At 33.7% G+C, this 26,198-nt stretch overlaps 1 protein-coding gene across 1 annotated transcript in view; it reads right to left on the reverse strand.

Moving 5' to 3' along the window:
* Positions 1–5,619: 5,619 nt before the first annotated feature.
* Positions 5,620–26,198, reverse strand: part of LOC136969249 (neuropathy target esterase sws-like) — a 99,255-nt gene continuing 78,676 nt past the window's right edge. The window contains exons 20-25 of the mRNA XM_067263337.1: positions 24,580–24,748; positions 23,572–23,751; positions 15,719–15,840; positions 13,532–13,688; positions 7,008–7,071; positions 5,620–5,633 (exon numbers count right to left, since the gene is read on the reverse strand). Coding sequence (XP_067119438.1) covers positions 5,620–5,633; positions 7,008–7,071; positions 13,532–13,688; positions 15,719–15,840; positions 23,572–23,751; positions 24,580–24,748 — 706 coding nt within the window. The remainder of the gene's footprint in view (positions 5,634–7,007; positions 7,072–13,531; positions 13,689–15,718; positions 15,841–23,571; positions 23,752–24,579; positions 24,749–26,198) is intronic.

The following is a 26,198-nucleotide window of genomic DNA, read 5'->3' on the forward strand; positions in this document are numbered from 1 at the left end:
TTGCGTGATCCTTGGGTGGGCCGCAGGGTAAAGAAAGGATGGGCCGCGTTTTCGGAAGAAAAACAGAGAGGGGGGAGGAGATCGCGCATGCGCAACGGAAGAAAAAAAGGAGTTCTTCGGAAGAAAGAAGATAGAGTAGACGTGTAGACGGCAGAGTCGTGAGATTGTTTTTTTTTGTGTGTGTTTTTTTCTTTTGTTTGTGATTGGAAGGACTGAAATAAACTTTAAGTTCCTTTCATTGGAGTTTCTTTTCATTTGTTCCTGCACGGGGAATACTCTAAAGATCGAGTACTTCCCCACATAATTGGCGTCCGCGACAGGATTTGCTCTCAAGACTCTATTTTCACACCAAGTTATAGTAGTTCAGGTTGTGAAAACACGATCAACGAAAATGGAATCCGAAACCCAGGTTAGTTCAGCAGAACAGTCGGCGATGTGTCCACCGTTAATTGCCGGATACCTCGGAATGGTCCCCACATTCACAGGGACACCATCAGACATGATTTCGATTAGAGAATTTTTCTTACAATTTGAAAACGTTGCTAAGCTAGCCGCATGGAGAAAGTCGGATTACCTTACAATAGCCAGTGCTAGGTTAAAAGGGAAACCTCTAACTTTTCTTAATGAGGCCCGGGCTATGTATGGAGAAGACTATGATAAAATAAGGGAAAGAATCATTAGAAAATTTCAACAGTGTGTGAAGGACGGCGGAGAGGCTTTAAGACAATATACAGGTATTAGACAACGGAAAGAAGAAGATCTATGGGAGTTCCGTGTTCGCTTATGCGAAGCGGTTGACCAAGTGATCGAGGCTAATCCACATCTTGAACCTAACAAAGGACAACTACTTTTGGATCAATTTATTAGGGGCTTAGATATTCGTTTACGTCGTGAAGTACTGAACCATCAACCCGTATCGTTTGATAAAGCAGTCGGACTGGCAGAGAAGGCTAATGAGATCGAGCAAAGGTTTTTTCGTAAAGAGAACACGTGTTACGTTAATATGGCAGAAACCACCACAAAAACTGAGGAGGATATCACCAACAATAAGGGAGCAGGTGAACACAAGGAAGGCAATTTGAGAGAAACCGTAGAGAAGCTTGTAAGACAGGTGGAAGAACTTTCGGAGAACATGAGTCGAATGACAACCATTAACAGAAAAGACCAGATCCGAGAAGCAGCAGACTATGTGTGTTACGCTTGTGGTTATCCGGGACATATTGCACGTAACTGCCCGACAAAAACAAAACAACAGTTAAACTAACAAGGGCTTGCAATAGTGGCCAGGATTGCAGGCTCAGCCATGTTTGTAAGCTGGCTCTGAACATAAGACAAAACACTAATGGTTTACCGGTATGCGGAGGAGCAATTGGGACGACGAAGGTCCGATTTCTCATCGATACAGGGTCGGAAAGGTCGTTAATGAATCTTGACACAGTAAAGATGCTACTAGACGGAGATAATTGCGAGATAGTCAACGAAACCCTATCGGTGAAGGGAATAAGTGGACCGTCTGTAACTTGTGAACCCGTAATGTGTATGAAACTCTCATGTGGTGGCAAGATCATAAAACAGAAGTTTGGGAGCGTCAAAGCAAATACGTTTGTTGATTATGACGCCATTCTTGGAATCGACTTCCTGCGAAAGTGCGAAGTGATATGCAAATTGTTATATAAAATCAGCACATGGACACAGGAAGACAAAAGTAACGAGTGTACGCTCACAGTGATGAGTCATGCCACAAGTACAGTTCCAAAGGGAATAAAAGTGGATCATATCCCTCCTCCCCACCAAAGTAAAATGCTTAACTTGATACATACCTTCTCTTCTTGCTTCTCCTCAAAGCTTGAAAACCTAACAGGAACATCAAAATTTTGCCATGATATCGAGCTATCTGAGTCTAGACCGATAAACACTCGGCAATATAGGATACCCCACATCATGCTTCCCAAGTTGAAAGAGAAAATAAACTCCTACCTGGAGGCTGGAATCATAGAAGAGAGTAATTCTCCTTGGAACTCTCCCATACACATCGTAAACAAAGACGATGGGGACATTAGATTTACGTTGGACTTACGACGGATAAATGACGTAACCATTAGTCAGGACTTCCCTATGATGAGGGTTGATGATATTCTGACACAATTCAGAGGAAGTAAGGTGTTTTCAGTCCTTGATTTGAGCTCGGGGTACTTTCAGATCCCCATCAAGAAGGAGAAAAGGGAGGTTTTTGCTTTCTCCACGCCCTGGGGGAAATATCAACTGTGTCGCATGCCCCAGGGCGGAAAAAACAGTGGTCGTTACTTCCAGAGTGTGATGAATTGCGTCTTGGCTCGTTTCATAGGACATTCGTGCTTTGTATTCCAAGACGACGTTGTCCTATTCTCTAGCGACTTAGGCGAACATATATCACTCATCCATAAAGTTATGGAGGCCATAGATAAGGCAGAACTAAAATTAAATCCAGAGAAGTGTAAATTTTGTGTTCCTGAGATAAGATACTTAGGCCACATCATAAACGGAAAGGGAATCAAACCTGATCCTGAGAACGTCAAAGCGATAACGGACGTACCGGCGCCATCTCGCACAAAGGACGTTAGAGCATTCCTCGGAATGGTCAATTATTACCGACCATTTATTCAAAATCTCGCCCATATAGTACAGCCCTTAACCGACTTAACTAAAAAGGGAGCGAAATTCGATTGGAATTATAAATGTGAAAAGAGTTTTAAGAGAATTAAAGAAATGTTACTTAACACCCAAACGTTGGGGCATCCTGATTTTGAGAGCGAATTCCTTTTGAGTACCGATGCCAGCGAGGGATGCATAGGGGCAGTGTTGAACCAGAGGGTGGGGGAGAAGGAACATGTCAGCCCAATAGGATTTTATAGTAAGAAGCTGCAAGGGAACGAGAGGATGTACTCGACTGTGGAAAAGGAATGCCTGGCCATCGTCCTAGCATTACGTCATTTTAGATACCTTGTACTTGGACGCCCGGTGATTGTTTACTCCGATCATAAACCACTAGTATTTCTACAACATATGCAGAATCACAACCGACGCCTAATGCGATGGGCCATGGAATTGAGCGAATATGATCTAACTTTGGCTCATGTAAAAGGAAAAGAGAACGTGGTTGCGGATTTTCTCTCAAGAGTTCACAGTGATGTGATTACAAATAATGTGACATCGGATCAGTCTAGACCCATGGAAGAGATTGACAAACTCATAATAAAGTCTCAGGACACCGATAAAATTTTCGGTCCAATTAAACGAAAAATTCTTGGGATAGAGAGACCAAACGACACGGTGGATATGCCTATAGAAAATTTCGATATTATCGACAGTGAACTTGTGACAATTAACCAAGTAGATGATGACTGTCGAATGATTAGAAGATGTGTTGGTGAAAGTGCAGTCAATCAAATTATTTCGACACATCATTGTCACCCCCTTGCCGGTCACATGGGAATCGCCAAAACGTTTGCTGCAGTTAAACGCCATTTCTACTTTCCGAAGATGTGGAAAAGGATAGAGGAATTCGTTAGAGTGTGCAAGGTGTGCCAGCGTTATAATCGTCACAAAGGAAAAGCCCCCGTCCAGGATTTCAAAACAGCGTCGCGCCCCATGGTCGAAGTCTCTGTTGATCTTATAGGACCACTCCCAGTAACGGAACGATCAAACCGTTATATACTCGTATTCATTGATTTATTCTCAAGATATGCTGAAGCCGTGGCCATCCCCTCCCAAGATGCAAACACAATCGCCGAGGCATTCTTTTGCAATTTCGTCTGTCGATTCGGGTGCCCGACCGTACTAATATCGGATCGAGGACCGAATTTGACATCTAGTACGATGGAGGAAGTGTGCCGAATGTTAGAGGTCAAACGAAGAGTGACGACCGCATACCGTCCCACGTCTAATGGCCTCATTGAACGGTTTAATAAAACAATTGTTGAAATTATCGCCCGCATATCAGATGGGGATAATCGTAATTGGGATACCCACCTCCCAGCAGCCATGTTCGCGTATAGAAACGCTGTAAATTCAGCCACAGGTGAGACGCCCAATTTTTTAATTTACGGTTTTGACCCCCGTTTCCCTAATGGTGACAAGATAGACAGAGTCGAGTGGAACCAGAACATAGAAAGTTACCGCTCAGATCTCGTGGAGAGACTCGAGACTGCGCATAAAATAGCGCGCGCTCTGAGTGACGAGAGCAAAAGAATGAGTCGGGAATATTGGAATAGACACCGCTCTCTCCGAAAATTTGAAGTGGGAGAATTAGTTTGGCTAGCACGACCTCTTCATGATCCTACAAAACGAAAATTCTCTGCAAAGTATTTGGGGCCTTTCCGCATAGTTGATAGGATAAACGAAGTGAACGTAAGAATAAGGGGATGTAAGGATGGGGATGACCAAACAGTCCACATTGACCGGCTCAAGAGGTATGTTGGTCCCGAGAGCAAATTGGCTAATCTTAGAAAAAAGAAAGGACGTACGCCACGAAAAGTACCAGTCAGAGCTGACGAGATACGAGATAACGAAGAGGAGGAACAAATCGAACGCAGGGCATATAGACAAAGGGAAACTGTTCTACCAGAAAACGGTGAGAATTATAAAGATCAAGGTGAGAGAATACCTCAAACTGAAGATAGTTTGAGTGACGGGTACAACTTGAGAAGGCGTCAAATTGACTTCAGTGCATTGAGTCGTGGAAACTACAATTAGATATTAAACTTTGTAAAGTTACAAAATGTAGCATATCGGTGAGCCCAACGTTACCTATTGTGTTAGAAAAAAAAATATATATTATATTCTGTTTGTTGTTGTTGTAAAGGTTAATGGGAGGAGGGGAGATATGTGGTCTGAAGACCACGTGTTCTGTTACTTAACCGACTCGTAACCAACCCCTTGGGTGGTTCACAGTGTAAAGAAGGGAGAGGCACTCGTAGCGTAAAAGCTTCCTGTCATAAAAGTTAATGGGAGAAGGGGAGATGTGTGGTCCAGGGATCACGTGTTCTGTTGCGTGATCCTTGGGTGGGCCGCAGGGTAAAGAAAGGATGGGCCGCGTTTTCGGAAGAAAAACAGAGAGGGGGGAGGAGATCGCGCATGCGCAACGGAAGAAAAAAGGGAGTTCTTCGGAAGAAAGAAGATAGAGTAGACGTGTAGACAGCTAGAGTCGCGAGATTGTTTTTTTGTGTGTGTTTTTTTTCTTTTGTGTTAGTGTATTATAGCGAAGGACAGTGTAGTGTTGAAGACTAAATAAACTTTAAGTTCCTTTCATTGGAGTTTCTTTTCATTTTTTGTTCCTGCACGGGGAATACTCTAAAGATCGAGTACTTCCCCACACTAATTTACTTAATTACGTTTAGGTTGTTATCAATATTATAATAGAAAACATTAAGTAGCATTTAGTTATTTAACATTTAATACAAACATTAAATAAAGTAAATAGTTGAAGAAATAACACATTTGGATAATAAATATTATTTCATAACAAATAAATGAAGTTAATTGTATTATGAAAGAAAATATAATAGAGAAAAAAATTAAATGATGACAAGAACAATTAAATTATTAGAAAGCTTATAAAGTCACTAAACAATATTAAGTAATTTACATAATAAACTCTGAAAGGAAAAAAAATGAAGTTAATATGAATAGTTTTGTCTTTGTTGTAACAGCTTCTTGAGATAAAATAAAATACAAATATATAAAAGAAGTGAGCAATTATTTATTGTGACATCGTCACATTGCCTGGCTGCAATTTTTAATCATATTTCTAATTCATTAATTTAAAATATATGCCTCTACACCTCAAATTTGTAGTGGCTCCCCCATATTTCTTTAACAATAGAGTTGTGCTGGTCATCTATCTAACACTTTTCAGGGGAAAATTGCTTGTGAGGTAATGCCATCAGAATGCCTTAAAATTGCTACTCCTGTATCCTACATAAAACTTGCAGAGCTCATTCTGTTAAAAATTTTCAGTGTATTCATTGTTTAGAAGTCTTTGAAAGTCAGATATCTCTGTTTGATTCACTCAAAGACATAATACATAGTTGATAAGAGTTCAGTACAGGCCACATTATTGAACTGTGGGACACAGGATGACTGTTTACTATATTTCCTGTTATCTGGGCTGTTCTTAGCTGCCTGTGAGAAGGCATTGGACATTGGATACATGAGGACACACAAACACAGCAAGCAGGCTTTGGATGCTCCAGATACACACCACCAAAAGATAATTGTCTGAATGTGAAATAAGAACAAACAGCTGCATTGGTGTCTTTGGCCACTGTTCAAAGACAGGTGGAAGTCTAACTACAGAATCTTGTCTCTTCCTGTAGAGTTTTGGCAGGTAACTAGCAGAAGCAAATTTGCATGTATAGCAACCATTATGTATTCTGCCATTAGTACTCAATATTGTTGGGTTTTTTTTTGCAGCAGTTCCATGATAGAGAGAGGCATGGACTGCTATAATTTGTAGATAATGCAGCTTTATTGGATATACAAAAAATTTACTTTTTATCAATATTTTCATCTTTTAATACGAGATGGACTTATAAATGGGGTGCCATCATATTAAATGCTAAAAAACAGAGAGAGTGATGATGATATCATTTCTGATCATGTTGACCAATAAGATGCTTTTGCTTACTTAGCTGTATTATCCTAGTTGTAACTGTCTATCATATATGTTCCATAACCATTGGTCTGGGTAATGTTCCATTTTAGGATTTGTTCTTCTTTTTGGTTTTGATTGAGCCTGAAGGTGGTCATTTAATACGGCCAAAAATGTTAGTGGTTGTTATTAAAGTAATTGCGGGAACATTAAAGTGTGATTAAATGTTTTATTAATTATTTTATTTAATTCTTATCCAGTTGGTCTTTCTTCATAATAATTTTTATTTTATAAAAAGCATTAAATGAACAATAACAACATTTTATATAATTATTAAATACATTTAATACATTGTATTTTAGACATAAGACTATATTACCTGTAAACATAGCTGTTCTTGGAAAAGTAATATCATATAAATAACTTTGCCAAGATGATGTTTTCTGCAAGTAAAAACAGAAAATAATTCCTAAACTTTATTGTTAATTATTTAATTACATCAAGAAATATGTTCAGTAGTTGATAATGCATGTTATATAAGATATAGTAGCTATATAATTTTGATTTTTTTAACAATATTGTTTTAACATCTATAATGAGAAAAATCAAAATTATATATAGATACTCCAACTTAAGAAACTTATTAATCTGTTGTGTGTTAAATGTATTGGCTTTTGGCAGATTATGAATTTGAGGAACTCAAGGTTCAAACAAAGTTTGAGTTCCATCTAATAATTTTAATTATTAAAATTTAATTGGATGTAATATTTTTGAGAATTTTGACATAAATGTTTTTAACAGTATTTCTTAAATTAAACATTTAGAACTCCTGAATCAAATTATTCACCAAAAAATCTTCTTTTCTAGGGTTCTTTAAACATTATTGACCACTTGAATGTTTCCATGAACTTTGATAATAAAATACTATAATGAAATAATAGAATACGTTTAAATGTTGGTTTAAAGTTCAATGCACCCAAACAGTGTCATTGTATTATATAGTGTTCCAGCACTAGATGATGTGGGCACCTCACCAGGAATTTGTAGTGCTTTTGTATGTGCATTAGTTTTCCAGTTTTGAATAGGTGAAGACATATGAGATATCTATGAGATATATATGCATAGACAAGACTACAAACAAAAAAAGAAAATACAAATATCAAGAAAAACTTTTTACAATGCAGGGTATATAGACATATGTGAGCAAATTAAAAAACAAAAAACAGTATTATACATTAGATGCCAACCTGAGGAGTGTCAATCTGGAATTCACCAAACTTTCACAAATACATGAGGCACAAAGAAAAATCCATGTACCGTCATAACTGAAAAACACCATATGACCTAATAAAATGACAATTATGAACAAATGAAATGTATTCCAACACTTATAACTATAATAAAAGAAAGATTAGTAAAAGGTAAATAGCAGAGAAAGGAAATATTGTAAAGGAGAGAAACAAAGGGCAATCTGAGTTCTTTGTTTGATTAACAAGAAAGTGTCTGAGGGGCGTCAACTTTCCTTCCCTCTTTATTTGTAGAAGTGAACCAGGTCCAACCTTTCACCATTAAACAAAAATGTCCTTATGTACACTAAGAAATTATTAGTCTTGAATTCCAAAAAAGGAAACAACACTGGATAGACAATGGTGAGACAAACACTTTGGTCCACCACATTTAATCTTCTGTCTTTCCTTCCTACACAGTCCTAGAATTTGCTTGAACTTGCAAATGTCCACTTTACCCATCAGTCTTAAACCCTAATCCTATCAAAATGCACACACATGTACAAGTCTTCAATTTTTTCTTCTCAGCACCTCTTCTGCTCTCACATTGTCACTCTTCCTTGTCCTGGCTTAAAGAATGCATTTTTCAAATTTTTCCATACCCCTCTACTGCCCTTTATATTCTGTCTAACCAGTTTGCTTAGTAAGTGAGAGCCCAATCAAAGAAAGGGGATGGAAACAAAGAAAGAGAGAAAAGAAGAAGGCATGTGATAGAGAACAAAGCATTTTGGGATAATAGAAAAAAGGACAGCAAAACACGGAAAAGAAGAAGATATCTTCCAAACTGCATAAGCTAAACATGATAAACAGCCACATTTTTTTGTATTCCAGCTCAGATGTAATAAATAGTTCTCAATCATCCACATTTAGTGTATAAGATATGGAACGTATGGTATTACAGTATTTTGAATAATAACAATATACATACATAAGCAATATTATATAAGCTAATGCACAGTCTTAAGAAATGTATCCTATTATTACCATTGATTTTTATTAATATGTTCAACTTATGACAGGAGTCTCAGAACTAAACTTTGCCATAAATCAAGGATTACCTGCATATATATTTATAGATTTCATCTAAAATTATATGTTGTGTTGTTTTTATAAACAGAAATTAATTATATAATAAAATGAAATTTCAATTGTTTATTATTTTAACATATTGTAATTGCATCATTTTCATTTGACTTCAAACGTATTATGCACCTTATCTGTGTAATTAAAAATTGCTACTGACAATAAGGAACAATAAAAATGAAGAAAACTTTGAACATTGTGTGGCCATCCATCATATTATATGCTTTTGTCCTTTTGTTCTTCTGACAATTTTCCCTGCTCCTTGTTCTTTCCACCTTCTAGAACTTTCTAATCTTAATTATTCTTTCTTGGAGGTGAGAGCCACTTCCTAGAATTCACCACTATTGTATGCAAGGTTACAGGGCATATGAAACAAAGGAAGATCACTTTTGGATTGGTGCTCAAAGAGAGAGGTTACAATGTCTCTCTCTCCTTTCCCATGTCATCCATGCCCAAATCCACCCATTCGCAGGAGAACCTTGCTTGAAGCCGTACTGTGTGCCCTGGGGCAGTCTATCTTCACACCGTCATCGCAGAAACAAGAAAAATGACAGATGGAACATTTGGACTTATTGTGCAGACTTGTTTCCCACTCCTTGGGAGGTGTTGTGCCTTATTATAAGAATTGTTGTAAGAGAAATTTTTATATTTATTAAACAGGTTAATGATGGAAAACCTGTCTCAAAGAGTTTTTTCCACTCCCACATGATAGTTGTGACTGCACAACTGTCCTGACAAACACACCCCCATCAGCAACCTCACATAATAATTATTCTTGTTTATTGTATTGGATTATTGTGATCATAATTTAGTGTGATGTGCCCATTTTATTTTTGTAATTGTTCTGCTGATGATCGGGTTTAGGGTTACTGCAGGAGTAGCTGTCCTAGAGTTGGCATCCTTTACTGAATCTGTACACAGTTATATAATACAAAAATAAATTAACACCTATTGTGCATGTTTCTTTTTCCTATGTATTTAACTTAGTAGATTAACAAAAATCCTTTCATATCTCACAGTTGTTATAATTGAAAAATAAATTGTTAACAAACAAATAAATCGAGGAAAAATTCAAAATCAGAAAAACTAAACAGCATGAAAATGCATTGTTAGCTGTCACTATATTATTTCAGGCTGCAGAATGCATTCAAATAATGTTAAATTCTACATCATAATGTAAAAGACAACATCAAATAAGATTTTCTCTAATTTTCTTTGTTAAAAAAATCCACTTTACTTCTTCTATAATTGTTTTCTGATTCTTTTTATTTAATAAAATGAGGACTTTCAAATTAATATCAATAATGATTTAAATTGCATATGTTCATTTTTAACTTTATTTGGATTTGCATGACAAAATTAATATTAACTAGCTTATTTCTTATCACAAGAAGACTATTTATATTAATATTAATATGTATATAAAAAATTAAAAATATTGGCAGTATGTGTAGAATGATAACTATTTTTAATTTGAAAGTACACTTTATATAATAATTAAATATAGTCTTTGTGATAAAACTATTTAGATATACTCAACCATATTATACAAATGCTTGAATCTAATTATATAAACAGCATGCGCAGAAATGAAACATTGAGAAATGATTGGCAGATACTGGAACAAAAACGGAAAACTTCTATCAGTTTTTAAATTAAGAAATAATTAATTTATACAATTTCAGGCAAAGAAAGCTTGTTCTGCTGTATAATTATATGCAACTCATTCTATAAGAACAATTAAATTTTTGATAGTGCAAAGTTGCAAAATAATTTTATCTCAGTCCAGGTCTCAGAACAGAAAATGACTTCAAAATAAGAGAATAGTAACCCCCCAGTAAGGAAAAAGTGACTAAATGGTGACTGAAATAAAATTAGTTGGCTATGATGATATACATTATTTGTAAGGAGTCGAGTCTAAATGTTATTTTATGATTGTGGGTTTTGTTTTATTTGACATTATAATTTAGTTTGAGGATGTTTTCTTTTGTTTAAAGGACAATAACTTAATTTCATTATTACCAATAATAATTATGAATAAAGCAATCATGATTTGTAATTATGACCAGCAAATACCACAAATCGAGCTTCTGGCTACTGGCACTGTTTGCCGCAGAAGCATAATTTAAAACTAATGCTCACACAGGGTCTAGACATTTTTGAGTATTTCTCGCTTCTGCATAAATGGTGTCCTGATTGCAAATTCTGGTCTGAAAAATATATTTTTGCATGTTGTTTTTCCCTCTTCTCACATTGGCATAAATGCAGTCCTACAGTGAAGACTCGAATAGACTCGGGTCTCTGGAGAAACCGAAACCGAAACTCTGGAATTTCCGGTTTTGTTTTCTAGTGTGTCAAACCCAAGTCAGATGATCAAAATTAGTGAAAAGGGTCGTTAATTATCATTTGCTATATCTGTATATTTTGATCTGTTCTTTACTCAGTTTCTTTACTTTTGTGAAACATAACCGTAGGCTAATAAGTATGGGTCAGTCGGCCAGTTCAGTAATTAAACACAGGAGGTGTCTATTAAAGATATACGGCATGTCTCTCTTTAAAAAAATTGAGAGAAAAATTGCCTGTATATTTACCGTTCTTTCTAATGAGTTATCTTCTTAAATTTTGCAAATTAAAATTTTAATTGGTTAAAATTATTGATTAGAAAAAAGTTTTCAGAGTTGCAGAATTATTAAAACTTAAAACAAGACATTTCATTAAATAAAAAATTCAGAAACAAAATGCATAACTTTCTCAGTGAAAACATAATGATGTAATAGAACAAATTTAAAATTAGCTTGCGGCACCATCCATTACAAGGTTTTGTTAAAAAAACAACTTTTATATTATTAATTACAAAACTGCAAATAGTTTAATTTTGAGGGTAGAGACGAGTTTTATATAAAATTATAAATTCTAATAACAAATAAAATCTTCATGAAGCTTAACTCCATTTGAGTTATGATACGTGACTCCTTTCTATCTTCCCATTCCTCGATCTATAACCACCAAAATTTAACAGTATCAATGCCTGTTATACACAAGCTACCATTGCTAAATTTCATTTCTTAATCATTATCCCATCCTGAGATATTAAAGAAAGAGAGATGCCAACATATTCAGATTTTTTTTTTTTTTTTTGCTATTTTTGGATTCAGGAGGTCTCAAAATGCAGAGATTTGCAAAAAACTTGGAAGATCAAACTTGACACAATTCCAATAGTTTCTTGTGTTATATACATAACAAGTAAAACAGAAGAGGGAAAGTAAAACACTGTTTTTATTTATTATTCATCAATAAATCCTGTAATCTGTTACAAAGCTATAAAATTATTAAATTATTAAATTGTCTCTTAATTAATTAAAAACTTTCCATATTTTATAAAATATTAACAAACTTAAAAAAAAATTAATTAGTATTTTGTTACAACTACCAAAATTATTAAAAACAAAAATTGAAAATGATAGTGTTGCTTTTAAATTATGTTTTATTTATCATTTTTTGCTCTTGGTTTTCTTTTTTAGACTGGTTTATTAACATCTGCCCTCAAATTGAAGGTGTAAAGGTTAATTGTGAGGGGCTCAGAAGGAATTAAAATACTGTACTTAAGAAAAAATTTTGTCGATCTTAGACTGTGCGCTCTCAAATTTATGATATTGTGTAACTAACATTTTTAAGATCTCAAAAGTCATGTAATAACATGAAGTTTTCAATGTGCAACAAGAGAAAGATGTTATGGGCATCACAATTTAAGTAATTAAACATTAATTAATGAAATAACATGTGACAGCTTGGAGTCACAAAAATGTCATTATCCCTAATGGCAGAAAAAGTGAGAAATAGTGATATATCATTAAAATAGTTGAGGAAAAGTGACTAATTTAAAAATAGTGAGAAATTGTGAGAACAGTGATCCATTCGGAAGCCTGTCAGTCCATAATTTAATAATTTCCTGCAAAATATTCCTTGTTTCTCAAAATCAAATCAATGCTAAAACTATGCTAATTTGAAAATTTTTGGATAATATTATATGCAATATGACAAACAATTCAGCAGCAGTACATTAAAATGAAATTTAAAAAATGTTTCCAGCAACTCTTATGAGCAAGCATACTTTACTATCTAATGTGAGAATTCATACGGAAAATTTGTTCTTTGTTTTTGTATATGTGATAGCCTATTATTTTAAATAGGTTTCTCGAATGAGAAAGACATATTTACATTCTGACTTTCATGTGCAATATTGCATATGAAAGTCAGAAAGTCAGTTATTGCATTATGCATAATGCAATAACTACTGGATTGTTTATTGGTTCTTGATTACCCACACTAGTGTAAACTAGTTGGGATTATTTATTTCAACAATATAAAAACTTTTTCATTGTATTGTGGTTTTATTAAATTTGTCTTATTTTGTGACTTAATTATCAGTTTATACAAAAATATGTAACTTTTTTATAATTAAGAATTTTACCTGTATTACAATAAATAAATTATAATTTTCAAAAATTTTAATACAAACTAAATGTTTCCTTACTTTTGCCCATTCTTCTGCTTTTTGTATAACAGATGTAATATCAGTCTCTTGACACCATAATCCTCCTATAAATGCTCCCATACTAACTCCACCTACCATATCTATGGGAATATCAGCTTCTAAGATTGCCTTAATTAGTCCAATATGAGCAATTCCTCTAAAAAAAATCATTATCAATTACTGTATTAACTTTTGTATCATCAAAATATATTTATTAATATGTATATTATGGGAATAGCACTGTCAATAAAGGCTGGTTATTGTTAATAAATCCCAATACTTGTGATATCTTTGACAATGTCCAATCATTTTCAACATTTCACCAAATTCTTGGGAATTGTCAGAAATAGTTTATGATTTTGAACTTTTCCTGGAAATTCTCAACATTGACCAACTTTCAATAGTCAATTTCTATTGATGTTGGCATTCTTTCAGATAATGTAAATAATTATTTCTCCTTAGAAACAGAAGCAAAGTCATAATGAACATTCAAGCATTTTATAGCTTAACTTAAACAAGTTTGTAAATTGTTTAAATGTACTATAAATTAACAAACATTAGCAATAACTCACACATTACTTACTTCCAATTTCATAAATAGATGAAATAAGTATTCAATGAAAAACATCTGAGATGTAAAAAATTGCACCAAGTAAAAACTTATGACAATTTAGACAACAGTCGAACTCCTAAAAGAAATCTTTTAGGAGTTTTCCTTTGATAAAGATCATTACCAAAGGAAAACTCCTAAAAGAATTTTGATTGTCATCTAAATTGCCATAAGTTTTTACTTGGTGCAGTTTTTTTACATTTCAGATGTTTTTGTTTAAACACCAATTGTTTTTTTTTTTTGTTTAATGATTGTATTATTACGTCAAGTATTTTAATTTTGTTCAGGAATATAAATTGTGTGTACTTAAACAAATACTTTAACTATTTGACTTAAATAGACTGTAGTAGCAGAATTGTTAGTAAATCATAGAATAACAGCATTATTTATGTATTTCATTTTGAGATGATGAAAAGCACTTGGAAATACTGTGAAGTAGAGAACAACTAATGATAATGTACTTGTCAGCAATGAGTCAAGTTTCAAATAAATACTGTACAGTTAAATATTGAATAGAGATAATGCATTATATTTAAAAAAAAAAAAAAACTGCATTATTTTCAAAAACTCTTATCATCTAGATGTACTAATACTCAGAATTCCCTTGCATTCATCATTAGGGAATAACAAAATATCCTTAATGTAATAAAAATAACAAAAGAGACATTGTTACCAAACATGTGGCGTGTCTTTTTTATTCAAACAATTTAATTAAAACACTTGAAATTTAATTTTAAACATAAAAAAAAGAAGTTTCTCTTTAAGAAATATTTATCCTAAACTTTTATACATAACTTATACATACTGAGTTATATAAATAATCTCAACAAACCAAATTAATTAAGAAACAAGTTAAAAAGTTTCTTTTAAACATAACTCAATGCTATTATAGTAGTAGCATTATCATAAGTTTTATAATTAGATCAAAATATTTTTCAGAGAACAGAGCTAGCTTCTTTGATGTGTAATCAGGCCCACTGTAAGCGGGCATGCAAGGCATGCACCGCACACGGGTGGCACGTCCAGGGGATGGCAAATTGGTATTGCTGGCAAGCTCAGCGTAGGTAGTCGTAGTTAAATGGGGGCGGCGTAATCGGTATTGCACATGGGTGCTCAAACAGCTAGTGGTGCTGCTGTGTGTAATCAAGTGCAACTTGTGGAAATTACATAATAATCAAATGATAATAAATGTATAACTGATCATTCCTTTCTTTCTTTGATTAATAATTCAGAAACATGGTAGCATCAAGAAATAAATGTATTATTCTCTCCATGTTTAGAGATGTTATAATATGTTTTATTAAATCCTACATTGAAATAAGTATTATGAATAAAGCATTTCACTCATCCTTACAACCCTTCTTCCCCTCATTACCAAGAAATGGTTAGTTGCTGTTACTAGCAATAAAGCCTTTCTCAATGAGTACATGGAAATACTATGAGAGCTGTTTTCAAGTATTACAGGAAAGGCAAACCTTTTTGGTAAAGTCAAAAACATTTTGTAACTGACTGTACTTCTTTCCTATGGTATTTATTAGCTTTATAACCAATAAAAAATAATTACTTCAAAAATTTACCTTGCTCCTCCTCCTCCTAATACTAAACCATAAGAAGTTCCAGTTAAGAATCGTGCTAATCTAGAAAAATCACAATGTACACTTCTTTTAGTTTTTAACAATTTCTTATAAGACAGTTCTTTCTAGAAAGAAAGACAAAATAAAGGTGTTACACATGATAGGAGTCTTCAATGATACTTTGATAAATGAAAAATTTTAAATTAAAAGTTAAAGACTTGTAATTTATATATTGTATGACTACAACATAACTCATACTACAATAGTGTATAAATCATATATTTATATATGTTCCAAAGCAAATAAAACTGCAATAAGTAATAATAATAGGCCCAGCATAGCACTATGCACTAGTATAAATATGCCGTGTAGGAAACACTTCAACATTACCTTAATATTAATAATTAATGTCTACTTCTAACAAATTCTGACACCATGGGAGTTTTCCACATCCCACAGTGTCAAAATCAAAAAAAACAAGAAACATCAAGATTACATAAAGATATAATTCTAACAGACAGTACCAATACATCTTTAAACTTACACTCTGAACACCTAGACTCAACCATAAATAACATAGAAGCAGTCAAGGACCCAAAAGAGACTTCATGGCAGGCATGCCTATGACCTAGCTCAGGACTATATTGACTAAACTGTATCAAACTAGTGGCTGACCAGAGGCTGACTGTTTGGAGAGACAGAGAGGTCATTCAGTATCAGGTAATAAACACTAAAAATACAGAAAACACATCCTGAAGAATATATCACTCACAAATGACTCTTGCAGAAAATGCCACATTTTGCCAGAAACAATACAATATATAATTTCAATTGCAAGCTATTAGCACAAATAGACTATTTACATAGGCATAACCAAATAGCAAATATAATACAGCAAGAGCTTGCACACAAAGAGAGATTATTAAACAACCAGGTACCATACTACAAATATACTCCACAGGCTGTGTTAGAAAATGACACATACAAAATATACTATGACAAAGCCATAATCACAGATAAAAGAATTCACCACAATACCTAACATCAGTTTCATTGACAAATGCAATATGATTGCTTATATAATAGGCATTTCCATTCTTAACACTCATAATGTAAAAAATCCTCACATTGAATAAATCAACAAGTAAACTCCGCTTGCCCACAAAATAAGACATCTGTGGAGGATGAATAGCATATTTATTGTGCTTATTGTCCTCTCTTCCACTAGTGTAATACCACATATACTACACAAAAGTCTATAAACGTTAAATCTTAATAAAAACATATACATGTCATTACAGAAAGCTGCAATATTGAATACTTGTTAAATTGTTAGGAAGTTTCTAGACATGCACACATACACCATTAACACAGAAGCTTACTGTTATACTTGTTGGGTAGCTATGCCAGTTTAGTCTGACATAACACTTGGCACCAGTATCAGCTGAGCAAAACATTTGCAACATAATAATAATAATACACTCAGATTCATTATCAACAATTTATGATCTTAGGAATTACCTTTGAAACTTGATATATTAGTTAATAGATGATGAAATTCAATAAAGATCCTTTTCCGAATATAATAAATTAAAAAAAATAAAAATACAGCATGTCCGAGAAAGATCTTTATCATTCTAAACATTAATCACAAAAATATTGACAGGTGAAATGAAATGCAGTTTGCTGCAAAAGAATGAAGAAATCTAAGAGTTTTTTTTTTACAGTACCTTCAATGTAGCTGTATGTGAGCTCCGTTAGTAGCCACGAACAATGTGAAGTCTGTACTCTGATTTCCTTCCAAGTGTTTTTTAACATTTGCGGTGTAACAGTGAGGATTGCTAATGGTATCCTATTCTTTTAAAATGGTTATCAGAAATACGGTGTTTTATAAACCCTGTCTTTAACATAACCCAAAAAAAATCCAGTGGAGTTATGTTCGTTGCGATTGTAGGAGGCCAAGGTAATGGGTCCTCCACAACCAATGCCATACGTTCGGACTTATGTGTGGTGATTTCCTATAACCGCGAACGAATCAAAAACAGGGCGAGGCAAAGGCAACAAGAACATTTATTAACTCACATACATCCGACTTGGATCTTACACGAAAAGGACGCCTCCTATCGTGAACAATTGACAAACGGAAGTGTACATTGACCAGACAATAAACAAAAACTTAGCTTGTATATACGTAACTCGATCCCGAGTGGTTCTTTGACGGTCGGACACACAAAATAAGCGGATAGCGACTGACTAAAGCGCGGTTTACAATGACTAATATGATTAACCTTAACACTCCTCCTTAATCATATTACAGCGTAACTTTTCGAATATTACACGATTCAAAGGTTTTGTTAATATGTCAGCAAGCTGATCGACGCTTTTAATATGTTGCAGTTCAACAGTCGTGCCAATATGCTGCTGAATAAATTTTCTCTGAATCTCAATATGCTTTTTACCCTTGGTTATCTTTCCTTGGTGAGCGTTTTTAAGCATGTGAATTGCCGACTGATTGTCGACAAATAACGGGGTGGGTTTATCATTCTTTAATAATCTCAGTTCAATTCCTATTCTTCGTACCCAGCAGATATCGTCGATAGATGAAACTGCTGCACGGTACTCGGCCTCAGCTGTTGAGTTCGCCACGAGACGCTGCTTTCTTGAATACCATACAATTGGACCTCCTCTCATGATAAGAACTCCACTTGTGGAATGTAGACTATTGGCGTCTCCTCCGTAATCCGCATCTGTATATGCTATCAATTTCGGATCTCGGTTAAAAAATATTCCAAAATGTGTAGTTCCTCTTAAATACTGAAAAATTCTTTTAATCATCTTCCAGTGACTTTTCATGGGTCGATTACTGAATCTGCTCAGATAATTGACGGCGTAGCTTATATCTGGGCGGGAAATTGTTGCTAAATAAAGTAAGCTTCCGACGGCTTCGAGGTAACGATTTTGTTTTTCTAGTGTCTGGTCATTGACAAGATTTTCAGAATTCGTTTTCATTCCTGGCTCTATCGGTGTATTCACGGCGTTCACTTGATCATACCCAAATCGTTTTAATATTCGTTCTGTGTAATCAGGTTGACTCACAAAAATTCCCTCAGACGACACTTTGATCTTCATACCTAAGTATGTCATGTGTGATTGTAAAGTCCTTTTATAAGTAATTTCAAACTTGTCATTCAGTAACTTCAGAATCTTGAAAATGTCCTTCTCATTTTGGGCGGCAATGAACCCGTCGTCTACAACTAATATTATTATCACACTTCTGTCGTTGTTATAATAAACGCACGGATCGTCGTCGGTATTAGCGAATCCTATCGTGAGAAAAAAGTCAGAAATTTCGTCGTTCCAGTCTTTGGCGGCTTGCTTTAAACCGTACAGACTCTTTTCAAGCTTGCAAACTTTTTCTGTCCCATCAGAGAATCCTTCCGGCTGGTTCATATATATCTCTTCTTTGAGATTGGCATGTAGGTAAGCTGTCTTGACATCAAAAACTGTTACTTTCATTTTACTGGATGCTGCGTGACTGAGCACGAGTCTGATAGATGCATGTCTGGCTACGGGACTGAAGGTGTCTGAATAATCGATGCCTTGTCTTTGTTCGAATCCTCTCACAACAAGTCTGGCTTTCATCCTGCCGTCCTGCTTACGACGTAACACCCATCTGCATGTAAGAGGTTTTGCATATTTTGGAGGTTCCACCAAGCTCCAAGTCTTCAGTTTGATCAGGCTGTCGTACTCGTTCTGCATAGCCTTATACCATTCTCTGTCCTTCAAAGCCTCCTTAACTGAAATATCCTCGGTTTCTCCTATCATGGCATAGTTGTGAATGAGTCCCATCTCATAATCGTTGAATCTGGTTGGAGCCTTTAGTTTTCGGCGATCTCGTAAACTTCGTTGAGTTTCCTCTGGCGGTTGTGGTCTTTCATCGGTTTCTTCTAGAGTGATGTATCGTGAATGATTCTGTGAACATCTATCATCCGAATCCTCCACGGTTTCGTCCTCAGTTTCAGGCTCTTCTATCTTCTCTCCTGTTCCTTTTTCTTTCATGCAGGTCTCGACTTCGGCAGTGCTTCCTTTAGTTTCAGACTTTTCATTGAAAATCACATTGTCAGAGCAGACGACCTCCTTTTCATCTGGTAAGTAGATTCTATAACAGGGTGAATCGAGATCATATCCGACGAAGATTCCTTTCATAGACTTTCTCTCCATCTTTCTCCTTTTATGATCTTCAATCAACACATAACATTCACAGCCAAAGCTTTTTAATTTTGAGATGTTTACCATACGTCCAAACCAAAGTTCGGCAGGACTTTTGTCATCTACAGAGCTCTTTCCTGTTTGATTAATGGTGAATACAGCGTAGTTAATAGCTTCAGCCCAAAGATTCTCGCTTAAATTTCTGGCATGTAAAACAGATCGAGCTGACTCTACTATGGTGCGCATCTCCCTTTCTATTCGTCCATTCTGCTGCGGTGTATATGTGTTTGTTCTGGTATGTAAAACTCCAAGCTCCTCCAATAACTCTCTGGTAGTCGAATTTTTGATTTCTGTCCCGTTGTCAGACCTTAGGCTTTTCACTTTTCTTCCAAATTGATTTTCAACTAGTTTCATGTATTTATCCAATGCTGCAGGGGCTTCGTCCTTGGTTCGTAAAAAATAAACAGTTCTAAAATGAGAAAAGTCGTCCTTGAATAAGAGAAAATATCTTGCCTTTCCCAGAGATAAGGTATCCATTTCACCTAAGTCAACATGTATCAGATCCAATACTTCCTTCGCTACCTTGTTATTTCTTGGGTGAGAGATATGATGTTGTTTGCCGTAGACACAGCCAATACAAACGTTGTTGTCCCAGTCATCAATATATCTTATATTGTTTCTGTCCAAAATACTCTTGCAATACTTCACATTCTGATGTGCCAGTCTTTCGTGCCAGACTTTGATTGAGTTGGCCATCATGCACATTCCTGTGACCTCTCTGCGGAACATCATTTGATATAATCCTTCGAGTCGTTGTGCTACTGCTATTTGCTCCTTTCCATCGGCCGTTTCGATAACTGATGTGTTGGCATTGGCAGTCTGAATAAACCCTTTATCCAACATTTGGGTAACCGAAAATAGATTGAATGATATATTAGGAACATATAAAACGTCTTTCACGGTTGCTGGATACCATTCCCTTCCATTAAAGGCCTCGAGTTCGACGTCACCTACTCCGATTCCATTGATTTCTGTGTTGTTCCCGAGTATCACTTTCGTATGCTCCTCCAGTGCTTTGTAATTTGTCAGCCATTCCTTCCTGAAGGTCATGTGCTGTGTGGCAGCACTATCTTGATACCAAATATCCTGTCGGTTTCGTCTTGAGTTCTTGTCATTTATTTTCGTAGACGTCAATCCTACAGTGACAAGAGCTCGTCGTTGTCCTTTGGTCTTATCTCCTTTGTCTGATTCGTCTGACTTCTCATTTTTACATTCCCTTGCAAAATGGCCCTTTTGATTGCAGTTGTTACAATTGTAGGTTTTCCTGCAGTATTCAAGATATTTCTGACACGGCTTATTCTTGCAATATTTCTTTATATGTCCCTTTTGTCCACATCTAAAACATTCGACTCCTGAATTTTTCTGCTGACTTCTGTCCTTGTTACCTTGCGTTTTCTGTTTTGAAATGAGGGCATTCTGTGCGATTGGTTCCTTCTTGTCGTCTTCCTTCAGTCTGTCTTCTTCCAGTCGAAGTCGCTCAATTAAAGTGTCGATGTTCTTGTCTGTTGGATTAGCGTTATCCCATGACGTCCTGAAGTGATGTAGTTTCGGCGGCAGTATTCCGAGCATTCTTGTTATAATCCAGCTTTCCTTAATTGTTTCTCCTTCAGCTTTTAAGTCTTCTGCATATTGTTGAACTGATAAGCAATTCTCCACTACAGACTTACTTGAATCATACTTATAATTAAAAAAATTTCTCTGTAGTCCTTCAATTGTGAGATCGGACCTTTTACCATACAAAGTTTCTAATTTGTGTATCATACTATACGCAGAGGTGCAATTTGCAATTTTCTTTGCGATATTACTGCTCACATTTAAACCTATACAAGTTTGAGCGTCTAAATCCTTTTTAATCCACGCTGCGACATCTGCCGCATTATTCGCATCTTCAGGTTTAAGAATGATTCCGTTCGCAACGTCGTACAAGTCCTTCGATCTCAACGTAAGATTTAGCTTAAACTTCCATGAGATATAATTAATATTTCCCTGCGAGTCTTCTGACAAAGTTTCCATTTGAGATTTCACGATATCCATATTGACAGAGAGCACTGACGAGGTTGACCGACGAATGAAGCTCGTCAAAGATGGCGATTGCGGACGATAAACGAAGATGTGGCTGACACGTGTCTCGACGCAACTTGCGGTTCTCAATTTATGCAATTTCCTTTCTTTCAGACAAATTCGACTGTTGAGATTCGTTCACGGGACCTGGGCCCATAACCTGTGGTGATTTCCTATAACCGCGAACGAATCAAAAACAGGGCGAGGCAAAGGCAACAAGAACATTTATTAACTCACATACATCCGACTTGGATCTTACACGAAAAGGACGCCTCCTATCGTGAACAATTGACAAACGGAAGTGTACATTGACCAGACAATAAACAAAAACTTAGCTTGTATATACGTAACTCGATCCCGAATGGTTCTTTGACGGTCGGACACACAAAATAAGCGGATAGCGACTGACTAAAGCGCGGTTTACAATGACTAATATGATTAACCTTAACAGGGAAACACTCTATTAAGTAATTCATGTATAGAAAATGTCCAGTGAGGTGGAGCACCATCCTGCTAAAATAAAACATTTGGCTACAAATGTTCCAATTGTGGAATAACGTAAAACTCAAGAAGATCCTGGAAAACATTACCGCCAACAGTCTTCTCCTCAAAGAAGAATGGATCGATTACAGCATAATGTAAAGTCCACACCAAACCTTACCAAACCAGAAAAACTCTTAGATTTCTTCATTCTTTTACAGCAAACTGCATTTCATTTCACCTGTTAGTATTTTTGTTATTAATGCTTAGAATGATAAAGATCTTTCTCAGACATGCTGTATATGCATTAAATATAGCAAAGATAAAAAGTATAGTGTGTGATGGATAATTCAGTATATGTAGTGAGTCATAAACTCTTAGACTCACTCATAACTCACTAGATATGAAGATAATTGCTTAACTCAGTTTGGTATAACTAGAACTGAGCTAAATAAAATTCAACTTGTTTTGATCAGCCCAGGATGTTTCAGAATGTAATAATCATACCAGCAATGAAGACAAGCTACTTAAAATGAAAAAATATTTTTTAATATTATAAACCAATTACATATGAATGCTGGCAATAAAACTTCCTCAGAGGTGTTTATAAAATACTATAAGGTAGTATGGAAATAGTATATGGTAGCATATGTACTAATGTATACTTATATATATGTACTAATCAATAATTCATACATTTCATTTCAATTTAGAATAAATATGACACTTAAATTTGTCTTTTCTATATTTTTTATAATAGTTTTTAAGAACATCTGATAAATGTAAATTCCAATAATATCTAGAATAATTATCTTTTGCAGAAAATTAAAAATCAAGATAACCAATGTATATTAATTAACTCATCAGTTTTGGGAACATAAAGTTAATTTTATTTTGCTTTGATCACTTCTTAATAATTCAATTGAGATTTTTCTGTTAACATGAAATAATTTCTGGAATCTTTAAATTTGATTTAAAAAATTATATATACTGATCATATTTATAATAAAAAATTTATTTAGTCTATGAATAAATCAAATAAATACCTTTCTGCTATCCAATTTTTTGTAAAATACTCGTTCTGGACATCGTATATGATGCCACATATTACAGCCATGAATATTTAATTTTCTAGATGTATTTAGAGGTTTATCTGCATCTTCCTTGTGCAAAATTATTAGCTCTTTTTGAGCTTTAATATTCAGAAATGCTGGTTCTTTCTCAATCTATAATTATAAAATAAGTTGTAAGCTTTAACAATAAAAATAAATAACAGTTTCAATTAAAAAAAAATGTTTAGATGTATATAATTTTAGCATAAAATAATTTTTTTTATCTTTCTTAAATCAAATTTTTAAAATTTAACTTGTATTTTGTTTAAAAAAATTATATTTTAACATTCTTTTGGTATAGAATTCTCCTACAGAAAGGACTTTGTAGAGATAAATTGGAATCTTTCACCATTGGATTGTTCATCTATAATTGATGGCAATATTATTTTAGGAAAAAGTATGACAGATAATGCTTAAGATTATCAAAATATTTATGATAAAGATTCACATTCTTCCATAGTAAAATTCATTAACATTTGAGGCTCTTTTAGTTTTGAGGATTACGTCAAAAGGCATCTCTTGTTACAATTTTAAAATGTTCCTCACTATAAAATTATATTAACCTTTAATACTGTATAAATTTTATCTAAAATTCAAATAATTTAAGTAGGAAATACATATTATTAGAGATTATCCACTAATATGTATTCCCTATGCAAATTACTATATTAAATTTAACCTGTATGGTTATTTTAAATAAAACCTATAATTCAATTTCCTATCTGATTTCTATTATAATCCATTAGTTATGCTTCAAGTCAAGTATTTTGCAAAAAACAACAATTTGTCTTAAACCTGTTCCTACGGCCTTATTATAATTTAATATTTATATTCAAATGTTAGAACATTCAGTTTATATTTATAAAATAATATTACAAATTGATTAAATAAAAAATTTCCATTTTCATTAAAAAATCGTTTTTTATTGATTTCTGTACTAACTTCAGAGAGAATTGGTTCTTGATCATTCATTGCCAAAATTAAAATATAATCAGCTTGATAAATACAATGTTTACTCCATTGAGAAAATTCCATATCACATTGATATAAAGTTATGTTATGATGATCTTCTTCATATCCAAGCCAATTATAAAATCTGTATTCATTTGCACTGAAAAAGATAATTAATTATTGTTTAATATTAATAAAAAATTATACTATAATAAGGAATTTTTAATTATTTAGTTTTAATAAGCAAAGATTTTAAAACTTCATTTAACATTCAAAAGTTAATAAATTTTGTCTGTTCAAAAATTAATGAAATATATAAAATTACAGAAAATATTTAATGTAACATATTACAGAACTTAATGAACAAACATTATAAAATTATATAAAATATGAATAATAAAAGTATATTAAAAAGTCCATTTGACATAAAATTGAACACTATTAATAACATTAGTTATCTTTATATTTCAGATTAATAAATTGGCTCCTTCAGCAGTCATTATTATTTTAATATTGTCTGCATTTTATAAATTTAGAATATTGTCTATGCAATTTTAAATTTACAAAATATTTATAAGATTGCTTCGGTAGTATGTCTTTTACACATTTACATTTGCTATATAATTTTACATATTTAAGGAAATTTATTAACTGAAATAAAAAAATTATGGCTAGTGATGTTATTAATGATATATCGAAAATTAAATTTGTATGTTAATTATAATAGAAAATTAAATATATTTACAAAAGTGAAGAATTATTTTTCAATTATTACAAATGTTAAAAACAAGATTTTTGGACATTAAAATGTACGTAGAATTTTATACACTTTGTAAAAAATTAGATTTCTTGAAAAATTCATAAATAAATAGTAGAAAAGTACATGAAAAAATATAACATTATGTGCTTTGTTTATTAATTATTTTTGAAAACATCACAGATAATTAACTTGGACAAGTCTATCACGAAAAAAATTAATTTTAATCAAATAACTTGTTTAGATTTAAAAATTATCCATACATTAAAAAAATATTTAATGCTATAGTTTATATCAATAAATTTAATATTTAGGTATATTAATATACGTACAGTGTAAACTGAAAGTAGGTGGACAGCAAATGATAACATTTATTGAGATTGCATATGCAATTATATTTACTAATACAATACAATACAGTTTTATCAATGCAGGTGCTCAAACTGTTGTCCATCGTCTTTTACATTGCTTTGAAGTCTGCATTTCACCATTTCATGCTTTGACAAACATTTTTGCACAAGTATCTTTGTGTATTAATTTCATGAACTGCATCTCTGATGTAATTTTTCAACCATAACCATAACCAAGTTAAATATACACCATTGTTAATAGTATAACCCTAACACAAACCCTATTCCACCTACTGTCCACTTACGTTTGGTTCATCCTGTATTTTATAATTAAATAATTAAAGTTATTACAAAATGGCAGTCTGCTGCTCTAGCATAAAACTGCTTTGAAATTAATTTTGTATTGCATAAAAATTACTAACAAGTAAGTAACTGTACTAACTTAAAAATTTTATATATATATGATCCTATATACAGTCACCCTTATGTAAAGCAGAGCTAAT

This window comes from Centruroides vittatus, unplaced genomic scaffold, assembly GCF_030686945.1.
Source record: "Centruroides vittatus isolate TY-2023 unplaced genomic scaffold, ASM3068694v2 contig_1773, whole genome shotgun sequence".
In the NCBI taxonomy this organism is placed as follows: domain Eukaryota; kingdom Metazoa; phylum Arthropoda; class Arachnida; order Scorpiones; family Buthidae; genus Centruroides; species Centruroides vittatus.